A 12,142-nucleotide genomic window follows, 5' to 3' on the forward strand; every position below is an offset into this window, starting at 1 on the left:
TTTAAAGTATATTTTATTTAGGAATCCTCACAATCTTTCAAAGGTATTATCAACAACATGAATGACAAACACAACGATAATGGTATAAAAATGTTTAATTTAAATTAAGTCATTTGTCCATCACCTGTGAACTACAGAGAAACTACTAACACTGTAGTCAAAGGCCCTACATGTACCAATGTGATTCCATGCAAGGCAGGGAATGTACAAAGATATCACACAGGAAGATCACTAAAAGTTGTAATTCCCAGTCTCCATTCCCAGAATGAGTCTCTAGAACATTTCCCGCAAACTTGAGTTTCGGAAGGGACAGGTGCTTTTGAGGGATGGTGTTTCACAAACCACACTTAAGAAACCCTGCTCCACACTGTGCTCTCGTTCTACCTCACACTGCACTCACTAGGTCTGGAAGAAAGCTAGGGACACTGCAGGGCTGTGTGCATGAGAAGACCTCAACCCATCTATACTCATAAACATAACTAACTGTTCATGGATACGAATGGCTTATATCTTAGATAAGGTCATTTCTCGCACTGCCTCCCTTGTCAGGCTTTCTCTCAGGCCCTGGCAGCACTCTCCAGCTTCAAATGCATACTCCCTGAAGCACAGTTTAAAAAAATCTTCAGAGACAAAAATTGGGGTTCAACCTAAAGGTCAGAAAAGCAAAGCAGTCAGCCACTGGCTCTTACCTCAACCTCGGTCAGAAAATGGCCATTCTGCCTCCAGGAATCTCAGAATGAGACTGTGTCTGAGAGCTGCCTCCTCCTGTTTTATAATCCTCTCTAGTTCTAGGATTAAGGGTGTGCACCACTACCATCTGGTTTCCATGGCAAGCAAGCGTGGCTACTGGGATTAAAGGTGTGTGTCACCATTGCCTGGTCTGTAAGACTGGTCAGTGTGGCTGTTTTACTTTTCTGATCCTCAGGCAAGCTTTATTTATTGAAATACAAATGAAATGCCACTGTAACTCCCAATACAGTATCAATCACTGGTGGAAACAGGAATAAAAGAGAAAGGGAGCCTGGCACTGGTAGCACATGCCTCTAGTCTCAGTACTAGGGAGGCAGAGGCAAGTGAATCATTGAGATCAAGACCAGCCTGCTCTACAGAACAGCCTATTTCAGAACAGCCAGAGCTACACAGAGAAACCTTACCTCGAAAAACCAAAACAGAGAGAAAGAGAAAGGGGAAAGGGAGGGGAAAGAAAGGAAAGTGGAAAATGAAAGAAAAGAAAAGAAAAGAAAAGAAAAGAAAAGAAAGAGAAAGAGAAAGGAAGGAGAGGAATCCTGAATGCCTGTGGAATCCTAACAGGCCACACTCTTGAGTGCTTTTTAAAGATGATTACAATAGAGGACAAAGTGTTAGTTGTAGGCTAAAATTAAGATACCACACCCTAGAACGATCTGCAGATGAAATCCAGTACATTCTCTAGAATCACATAACTTATTTCAGTCATTTTACAAAGTGTGATCCTGTCAACCTGTCAATCTGAAGTCACAGAGATGACCTAAGAGGAGCAGTGGCTATCCTCTAGGAAAGGGTTCTGCTTTTTTTTTTTTCAATTGCTTTTTTACAATTTTGTAAAGACTGCCAAAGAAAAGGCTTTCATAGAAACTTTAAAACATGCTAATACATGCTGCTTTACCCACTTTCCTTCCAGAAACATATACCGAAAAGCCTTCTCTGTGCAACTGGCCCAGTGCTAACAACCTTCATAATAAAGTTTATGCAATCACAAGTCCCCCACCTGAACTGAAGATTACAATAAAAGTTATCTAAATTACCATTACCTTGTTTTCAAAGAAAAGTGCAAGTAAACTATCCAGATATAAAGTAACTCCCTTAGAATTTATGAAAAACTCTTATTGAAAACGCTAAGGTAAAGAACCCCCATCCCAACACACACGTCCACCTGCAAATCAGCCAGCTGTTAGTGAGCATCAAAGAGCCAACTCACAGGGCAGAGGACAAACGCCAGGAATTAAATATTCTTCTGTACTATTGCTTCTTCCCTGATTCTTAAATGACTATTTCTTGGGAAGGATCTGAACATGTGCTTAGTAGGCATTTAATATGATCCTAACAGAATGTTTCAATATTAGAAAAGAAAATACTGACTAGAGAAGGAAGAGTGAGCAAAGCAGATATTTATGACGAAATAAATAAAAGGCTACAGCTCTCTCAAAAGTTACTGGGCAGTGAAATTCGGCCAGCCAGGAATGAGTGCAGAGCTAGAGGACAGAACCTAAAGTGTTTGATAAATTCCTTGGCGGCAAGACCTGTATTCTCTCCATCTGACCTGGCTGATGGCAAAGGCCTGGTTAACACTGCAGGGCAACGAGACATTCTTTAGACCAATACTCAGCTTACTTGTCCTAGCTAGCTGTCATTAAGAAATCACTGTGAAATCTCTGCTACAATTTCAAAAGACTAGTTTTTAGATTAAAAGCTAATGTAGACTTTTAAATTAGAACTCACAAGAACTTATAAGACATTTTAGAAATAGTGGACTTCTGCTTAGGAAAAAACTATGGGTATTTTCTCATTCTTTAAGCCAGTAAGGGTCCAGGAACCACTACACTGATGGCAGACGAATACACATTTGAAAGCATGCTTCCAATTTTGATTTTCCAAACTCAAGTAACAAAATATGTCCTTCAAGATTATTTCTTCTAATACTGCTGACCCTTTAAAACTCTTTCTTCTTCTTTAAATATTTATGAGATAACTGACAATGTTGGACAGACGGAAGGTGAAGACAGACAGACTCCAGTGGTGAAGAGCAGTGCACTAAGGGACTGGACCACTTAACTAATCACCATGCTCTTAGCCACAATGCTCTAACAATCTTCAAGGTGAAACCACATTCTGGAAAACTCCAATTTTAAATTTCTGTATGTTTTAAGTGTACAGATAACATAGTATTCAGCAGACCACTAAATTATAGGTAATCAAAATATTATTTGGAATGATTGTAGAGAAAGGTAAAACTACACACGTACTAAAATGGAAATATTAATCTTTCAAAGATCCTACATATAAATCATTAGACATTTAGATATGAAATTAGACATAACACACTCCAAAATAATTAAATATGCAAAATGCCTATAAAATCTAAACTGATCTAAATTTCTGTTAAAACATTTAACAAGATGTCTATTTTTTTTTCCTCTTTTTTTTTAAAGATTTATTTATTTATTATGTATACAGTGTTCTGTCTGTATGTAAGCCTACAGACCAGAAGAGGGAGACAGATCTCATAGATGGTTGTAAGCCATCATGTGGTTGCTGGGAATTGAACTTAGGACCTCTGGAAGAGCAGTCAGTGTTCTTAACCACTGAGCCATCTCTCCAGTCCCCCAAGATGTCTATTTTTAACTACATATACACATATACATTTGGTTTTTCAAGACAGGGTTTCTCTGTGTAGCCCTGGATGCCCTGGAACTCGTTTTGTAGACCAGGCTGGCCTCAAATTCACAGAGATCATCAGCCTGCCTCTACCTCCTGAGTGCTGGGATTAAAGGTGTGCGCCACCAGCACCCAGCTATCTTTTTTTAAAATTTTATCTATATGGGTGCTTTGCCTGCATGTTGTATACCACCTACACATGCCTGGTGCCTGTGAAGGCCAGAAGATGGTACTGTGTGTCCCAGTACTGGGGTTATAAACAATTATGAACAGTTACATGAGTATAGGGAACCAAATTCTTTGCAAGAGCAGCCAGTGCTCTTAACCAGTCCCAGCAAAATACATTTTATTAAAGCCTGGGAATCCTCTCCTTTTCCTACGTTTACCTAAAACTGATTCCAGTCAATTACCAGTTCTATATTAACATCACTGCACTTAAAATTACTGTATCTTATTTGTATTTATATTTTCTAAATATGAACTATAAAATCACAAAAATCATTATCAAGCTTATTTAAAAACAGTAAATTGCCATATAAAATAAAGCTGCAAGATCCCAAAAGCTAATTAAATATTACCAGTTTCTCTTTCCTGCTGAAAAGCTTACAATGATATGAAATACTATTTAGTCCCATGAATAAACGAGAGAGCAATTCAAGGCACTTAGTAAAATGCTGAGACTTTTCTTTAAATCATTAAAAGAAACCAGTTCTGCTTATTGCTGTAGATTATAAAAACAAATCCAGGAAAGTACTACATACAGACTTTATAAAGACATCTTCCAGGTAGGGAATATTTATTAGGAGCTCAAATGATCAGCTAAAACTTTTAAGAATGTAAACTTCTGAATCTGCTCAAAATATTGCTATCATGAAACTGCACAAGCCTCAAAATAACTTCTGCTTCTCATACAGCTCAGATGTGGTGTGTGGGCGTTTTCTGTCATGTGGTAACAAGCTGTTCTGATGCAAGACAAAAAAAATGACCTAAGAACAGCTTTGGTCAGCTATCTTAACTCTGCTGCTGTATGGCACAGAGAATCATTTACTTGAGATGAGGACTACATGCATTAATTTCCTGGAACATGCTCTTTGACCAACAGTAGATTAGGATCAATAAATAACTATACTCCGCTAAAAAAGTTTTAACTGATGCAACCCCACACAGGAGGAGCTCCTTCCTAAACCCTTCTAGGCAGCCTACTTTTAAGGAGAAAAGGCGCAGCAGCAGCAGCAGCAGCAGCAGCAGGGGAACTTGCTCAGAAAGGCTTGTCTGACTTTAGGAAGGGGTTCTTTGCTCATTGCACTGCAGAATTCTGGGTCCAGGACCAACCAACAGGCTTGCCTGGGTTTCAGCCTCATAGCTTACCAGTGTAAATAATCAGTAAGTACTGATGTTCATTTTAAAACCAAACAGAAGAAAAGTCTAACAGCAGAGAGTTGTAGCATCAACAGGAGGGGAAAGCAGCAGGCCCTAAAACTCCAGGGAAAAGGGCAAGTGATAGAAGAAGTTTAGAGCTTCAGACATCCCTAGAGCACACAGGCAGGACCCTCTGGGCACCATAACTCTTCAGACTCAATCTCTAGACCTGAGCCTTCTCCCCTTGTGCACACCCATCTCCTTTGCCTGCCATGGCTTAGAAAAAGGTAATGCTAAGCCCATCCCCAGAGTAAGAGGTCCAAAGCCTTTCATCCTACTCTAGATATACAACAAAAACACAATCAGCATGCACAGTGATGCATCCTTACTGGAGACACATGAAAGGCATTCAGAGGCTGACCGCCCCATGTACAAGCAAATGGCTCACATTCAGAACATATCTTTTAAACCAAGCTTGAATGTATAACCTGCTGATAATCTGAGGATATTAGACACATTTTTAAAATGTAAAGATTACTTCTGTAAAGGGAAAATTTTAAATACATACTTACTGTAATTTTTATAGCTTTGTTCAAGACATTTACCCACTCCACTAAGTCTTGCTGATCATTGGCTTGTAGGAAGTATTTTCTCATCCCTGCATTCATAACTGTCAAAATAAAAGTACATGAAATAAAGTTGTTACCTCTAAATTATGTTTAGGACAGCTGCAGATGTCTTCCCAGATTCAACAGTGCAACTCTTGGATTTCACAAAATACATTAGGCCATATAAAACACTGCTTTCACTGAGTTATACAGGCAAAACTCTTTCATGACCAGTTTTCATTAAATGCATATACTGCTAAATAGTGAGTCAGTTCTCCAGTCATGTATACTTCAATCCCAACACTCAGGAGGCAGGAGGATCTCTGTGAGTTCAAGGCCAGCCTGGCCTACACAGAGAGTTCCAGGAGCCAGGGCTATTACACAGAGAAACCCTATCTCAAAAAAGCTAAACAAAAAGAACATCACAATGAAGCATCACTTGGACATGCGCCTCCACACTTTGACCAGCATTTCTGTGGAATGATTTTCTTGATACAGACTTAATGAGTCACAGAGTATTAATAATTAAAATTTTTGCTTTGGGGGGACTGGAGACATAGCTCAGAAATTAAGAGCACTGGCTATACTTCCAGAGGACCTGGATTCAATTCCTCGCACCCACATAATAGCTCACAATTGTCTGTAACTCCTCTTCCAGGGTATCCAATACCCTCTTCTGACCTCTGAGAATACTGCATACTGCACACAAGTGGTGTACAGACCTGACAGCAAAATACCCATACTAATAAAATCATTTTAAAAGTAATTTTTAAAATTTTGTTTTGGGTCAGGCATGGTGGCATATGCCTTTAATCCTAGGACTCAGGAGATAGAGGCAGGTGGATCTCTTTGTGTTCACTATCAGCCTGGACTACAAAGGAGTTCCAGATCAGCTAGAGCTTTACAGTGAGACACTGTCTCAAACAAAAAAAACAAAAGAAAAAAGAAAAAGAAAGCCAACTTTTGCATTAGAAAATTGCCTTCCCTAATACTGAACCCCTATCCAGAAGCGTCTTCCCAATTGTTTGCACAAGACCTCTAAACATCTCACCTGTACTGTTAGTAGCATCTGTGCTACATACACACCCCCGGCTTTAAAGTCTTTAAGCTTAGAGGCGCAGAGTCTGAACTGTTCGTTATTGCATAGCTTCCTGGTAGCTGCTCCTCCACTACGGATGATTCCTTTCTCTCTCCTAGCCCAAGTGGAGCAGCTTCAAGCTGTCCCTAATGTCTAAGTTACTGCAACATCTCCACTGCACTCTTTCTGTCTTCTGACATATGTGAGAATAATCCCCTGTAACAATTACCTTGGGAGCGAGAAATGCCTCAAATATTATTTCATTCAATGAAGCCTAGCTTGATATAGCACTCTATTAACAACCTAATTATAGTTGCTAATTAGTAGATAACTAAACCTTGTTTGAATTTGAATTTAATTATTGAGAAAGTAAGTTTTATATGGGTATTAGGCACCTGCATTTGCTTCATGAGCGTTATATATTCTTTTGCTCATTTCTCTTGAGCTGTTCAGCTGTGGTTTACTGATCTGCAGGAGCTTTCCTATTAACCAGTTACTTTATTACAAGTACTTTCCCTGTTAATTCTCACTTTCCCTGTTAATTCTCATGGTCTCCTTGACAAAACAAATATTCTATCAATTTTCCTTTTAATCCTGTAGACTTTATGTATTTGAAAACCTCCATAATTTAAGCTTATACACATATTTTTAGCCTCTGACAATATTTTTAGCCTAAAATAATATTTGCATTTAACCTTAAATACAAATATTGTTACACTTGAAGCTTTTGCCAAAGAAAATAAAACACCAAACCTTTTTATTTTATTTTATTTTCCCTTTTTTTTTTCCTTTGGTTTTTCAAGACAAGGTTTCTCTGTGTAACAGTTCTTGTTGTCCTGGAACTAGCTCTTGTAGACCAGGCTGGCTTTGAACTCACGGAGATTCACCTGCCTCTGCCTCCCAAGTGCTGGGATTAAAGGCATATTTTCAATGAAATTTACAAATGCCTCCTTAGGGACTGGAACCCTGCACTTCATAAAACACATCTGCAGACAGCTGTCTACAAGTCATAAGGGGCTCTTTAATTACACCTATTCATATGCATGTGTTTAGAAAATCAAAGACTACTGTAGAAGCTAATGCATCTAATGCACCTGAACAGCCATACTGTTGAAATTGTTCAAATATAAAATCAACTTCCAAGGCCAGGTGTGGCCAGGCGTGGCAGCTCACACCTTTAATACTAACCCTCTGAGAGGCAGAAGTAGGCCTATCTCTGTGAGTTCCAGGCCAGCCCAATCTACATAGTGAATTCTAGGAAAGCCAAGGCTGCAGAGTGAGACCCTGCCTCAAAACCAACCAACCAATAAAAAAACAAACAAAAAACTTCTAAAAATCTCCACCACAACATTGAATTATTAATGTACTAGCACTGAGTTGAATATGACTAAGGGAAGAAGGAAATGAAAACTCTCAAGGGAAAAGAAATGATTTTGAAATTGGGCCTGAGAACAAACTACTCTAAAACAGAGCTCCCTAGACTAAGTTGAAGACCACAGACGTCAAAGCATATCTTATGATGTGCTACAGAAAAATTCATCTGAAAAGTAAAAAACTGTAATATACCACATTTTATACTTTTGTTTGTTTCTAGAGCAGTGGTCTCAATCTGTGGGTCTAGAACCCCTTGGGGGTTGAGCAACCCTTTCACAGAGGTCGCCTAAGACCATCGCAAAACACAGATATTTGCATTGTGATTCATAACTGTAGCAAAATTACAGTTACGAAGTAGTAACGAAAATAATTTGATGATTGGGAGTCACCACAACATGAGGACCTGTTCTAAAAGGTCACAGCACTAGGAAGGCTCGGAAGCACTAGAGAACGTGTATTTCAGCATAACTAGGAACTAACTCCCTATGACAGATCTGCTGCTAACATACAGTAGTCAGCACAGTATTCATTCAGACCTTGTTCACTGTCAACTCAATGGTACTTCCTCTCCAGAATAATGTTCAGGGCATCAGCTCAGAACACCGAAGAAGTTTATGATCTAAGAGAAATGGCTTACTTAGTTCTTCCAGAGGATACAAGTACGACTCCAGAACCCATGTGGCCATGTACAACTGTCTATAACTCCAGTCCCAGGGAAATCTGACAGGCATCACCAGACACACACCTGGTGCCCAAACATACATGAGAGCAAAACACCCATACACACAAAATAAAATAGTAAGTTTAAAAATAAATAGAATCTAACAGTGGACTACAACAGCTAGCACAAAGCAAATAATATAATAAACATACTTCTAAAAGTGTAATACTTATATAAGGCTTTTTTGAAGGAAAAAAGGAGGCCAACATAACTAAACTAAAAAGACTCCTTGCAGTTTGAGATGTAGATCAGTGTTTGTTTACCACACGCAGGCTCTGGGTTTCATCTCTAGCCCCTAACCCCCAAAACAAAAAACTGAAACAAACAAAATAACACAACTCTTGGTATACCTTGTCGTTGGAATAAAAAATTCGCATGCTTTTATTTCATGGCAAGGGGAGCAAAGCCATCTGCCACAAACTACGAAGTCAGGAATTAGCAAGGCAGATAAACGTATGCAGGGCTCCAGAGCACTGTCTAATCTGAGTCCTGCTCTCCTCAACTCCGCATCAGCAATGTCATGCATCCTTTCCCAGAGAAAAAGTGGCAATGAATGTGAAGACGTGGACACAGTGATCCTCTCTATCATCGTCCTCAGGTTTCCAGAGAGGGAATTACTGGAAAGTGGTGTGTTTGCGGTGCAAGGGAGGAGTGGACATGGAAAGGAAGAAAAAGCTGTGACTCCCACAAACACAAAGCTAGGACACCTCTGGGTTGCCAAGTCTTTTAAGCAGTCCTCAGAGGCTTGTTTGCTCCCTACCTTTTCACCTGAGTACATTTTTATTCAAATCTTTACAACAGAGGAAATAAATGCACAAAAACTACAGCACAGGCATTAGTGTAACTGCAGCAAAAACCCTCTCATGACCCAGGGCTAAACGGCCATGACTCAAATGTGTTAGTGTGGCCACAGATTTAGTGGTGATGGGGTCCTTTTTCATTTCTCTGACTTTCACTCCCACCCCCCTTTTTTTGGAGAAAGTGGCTGGTGGCCTGTGATCTGCCATCCTCTTGAAATGCTGAGATTACAAGTTTATAAGTGAGATTGCCACATCAATTTCTCTATTACCTCTCTTTAACTTTTGCTGATTTGCCTTTAAAAAAAAAAGTTAGCCTGGTGGTGGTGGTGCATGTCTTTAATCCCAGCTCTAGAGAGGCCGAGAGGTCTCTTGAGCTTGAAGCCAGTCTGGTCTACAGAGAGTTCCAGAACATCCAGGGATACACAGAGAAACTATGTCTTGGGGAGAAAAAGGTTTTCTTCTAAGTTTTGCATTACTTGTTTCTTTTTCTATCTGATAAGTCTTCTCAAATACTAAGTAATTCGGGCTGTCTGTTACTATTTTAAAAGAGGGACTAAAAGGCCGGCTGTACCCTCTTGGGTTGTGAGGGTGGCACATATTGCTTAGCAACAACATCCAGATGTCAGTACCACTCTTCAGTTTTTGAGGGTACTCAGGCGCTACCCACCTATTGCTGGCTGCAGCTGACTGCAGGTTCCCTGGGGCTGCATAGGACAGGGCTAGTTCAGTATTCAGATTCTCCTTTAATCCTCCTTTTCAGCTTGTGCCTCATTCCTTCCCTTCTCTGGGATTAGTGCTCGTTTCTATTTCTGGACACACCACACATCCCATTCCCTGCTGGGCTGGGGGGAAGGGTTGCTGCCGACATGAGCCAAAGGGAGACAGAGACTAGAGTTTTGGTTTTTGGTTTTTTGTTTGTTTGTTTGTTTGTTTTTGTTTTTTTTTAAGACATCCAAACAAAGAACCTGTTCTCAGTCCCCCTTCGCTGTAGCTTCCCCATCCCCCAACAGGCACCATTACCTAAGGCTATTAGAGAGGGATGGGGCAGCGCACTGAAATGGTTAGCTCTTCATTGGCCTCTTTCTCTGCTCTGCAAAGTGAGTTGCTACTCTTCCATCTGCTTCCATATTTATACACTGAGGGCCACCTGCTCATGTCTCCTACCTTTATCAAAGATAAGGTTTGAGTGTTTCTTGTTTCCCCTGTTTCAGGCTAATTAGAGACAGCCTGCCACTTAAGAATGTAGTTGGGGTTCTAGTATCTCTCTCTGAAGGCAACTGTTTTATGAATCTCTATTCCTGCCAGATGCAGCGGACTAAAGGCAACTGTTTTATGAATCTCTATTCCTGCCAGATGCAGCGGACTACAGAAAAATGAACAAGAAGCTCATCTTATTCTTTGATCCCAAATAAAATCACCTACTCTAATTAGGCCCAATAACTATGAATGTTGAGTTTATTACTAAATAAAAAGTTTCTATACCCTGATATTAAGTATCTGCCGATGCCGCAAACACAAGCTGAATTAAGAATTAAAAGTCCAGATTTAATGAATAAAACACACCAGGATGGTCTTCCAAGAGAGGAGAAGGGGAGAGGGAACAGGAAAACCACCTGGCCTTTCCTTAGGAGGCCTTTAAATACCCTGTGGGTGTGGTCGTGAGGAAGAGTCACCATTTCTTGTGCTTTCTGAGACTGGGAAGGGTTTGAAGTGGGGAGGAGAGGGCAAGGCGGAATTCCACTTGAACACTTTAAACAATACCCTCGAACTAACAAAGGGGAGATATTTTAAGTGTTAAAAGGATGTGTGTTTGGGCTGGAGGTGTATTTAGCCTAGTGTGCCCGAGTCCTAGGTTCAAAATCCAGCACTAAAAATAAGCATGTGATCATATATTCTAACAGAACTCTCTGTTAGGTGATGAGCCCTAATAGCCTTCAATTCCAAGGCTCTGAACATCCTCTTATTTAGTAACCATAATTCTAATCTACAGCAATGTATAACTTTTACAAAAGTTTCTTAATAAGGACAAACACAGCAGGCTTCTCTGAGCAGCTAACTTCAATCTGTTCACAATGGCTTTTAACTTACTGGACATATGTGGCTGCTATCAGATTCTGCTCTGAATACCAACCTGCAGGAGAAAGGCACCCTCTACACTCGGAAGAAAGCAAAGAACTTTAACGTTAACATTGCCCCAAAAGTACCCTTTTTTAACTTCAATGTAAAACAGTCCCCCTTTTATAGGAGTTAGTCAATCTTAATTCCCTTCCCACGTTAACAGACTGAGAGGCACCAATTTCCTCAGTTTGAGCTACCACTCATCCTCTTAACACACTCTAAATTTCTCCATATATTAATGCACACTAATTGTAAAAGCCAAGAGGTTTCACTGAGCCACTCTGTCCCCGCTCCCTGGATCCTCTCTTGCTCGTGTTTTAGTTCCTTGCCTCACTGCTATAATAAAACATCTGACAGAAGCAATTTAAGGAAGGAAGGGTCCATTCTCACTTACAGTTCCAGATGATACAGCCCTTACAGCAGGGAAGATGTGGAAGCAGGAACAGTCACACTGCATCCACAGTCAGGAAGCAGAAAATGATGAACCTCTGTGCTCCGTTCACTTCCTCCCCCAAATCCACATAAGGGTACTACTCACATTTAGGAAGTTCTTCCCACCTCTGTTAATCTAATCTCTAGGTCAGATTAACTCCCTCACAGACTTGTTTCTCCACAGGGTTGTTTTCATGATGGTTCTAAATTCTATAAGATGACAATCAAGATTAGGCAC

At 40.1% G+C, this 12,142-nt stretch overlaps 1 protein-coding gene across 11 annotated transcripts in view; it reads right to left on the minus strand.

The window, feature by feature from the left end:
* Positions 1 to 12,142, minus strand: part of Plekha1 (pleckstrin homology domain containing A1) — a 54,660-nt gene that overhangs the window by 20,603 nt on the left and 21,915 nt on the right. For all 11 annotated transcript variants that reach the window (XM_057777708.1, XM_057777712.1, XM_057777714.1 and 8 more), the window contains one exon: positions 5,346 to 5,443. In XM_057777708.1, coding sequence (XP_057633691.1) covers positions 5,346 to 5,443 — 98 coding nt within the window. The remainder of the gene's footprint in view (positions 1 to 5,345; positions 5,444 to 12,142) is intronic.

Source organism: Chionomys nivalis, chromosome 8 (assembly GCF_950005125.1).
Source record: "Chionomys nivalis chromosome 8, mChiNiv1.1, whole genome shotgun sequence".
In the NCBI taxonomy this organism is placed as follows: domain Eukaryota; kingdom Metazoa; phylum Chordata; class Mammalia; order Rodentia; family Cricetidae; genus Chionomys; species Chionomys nivalis.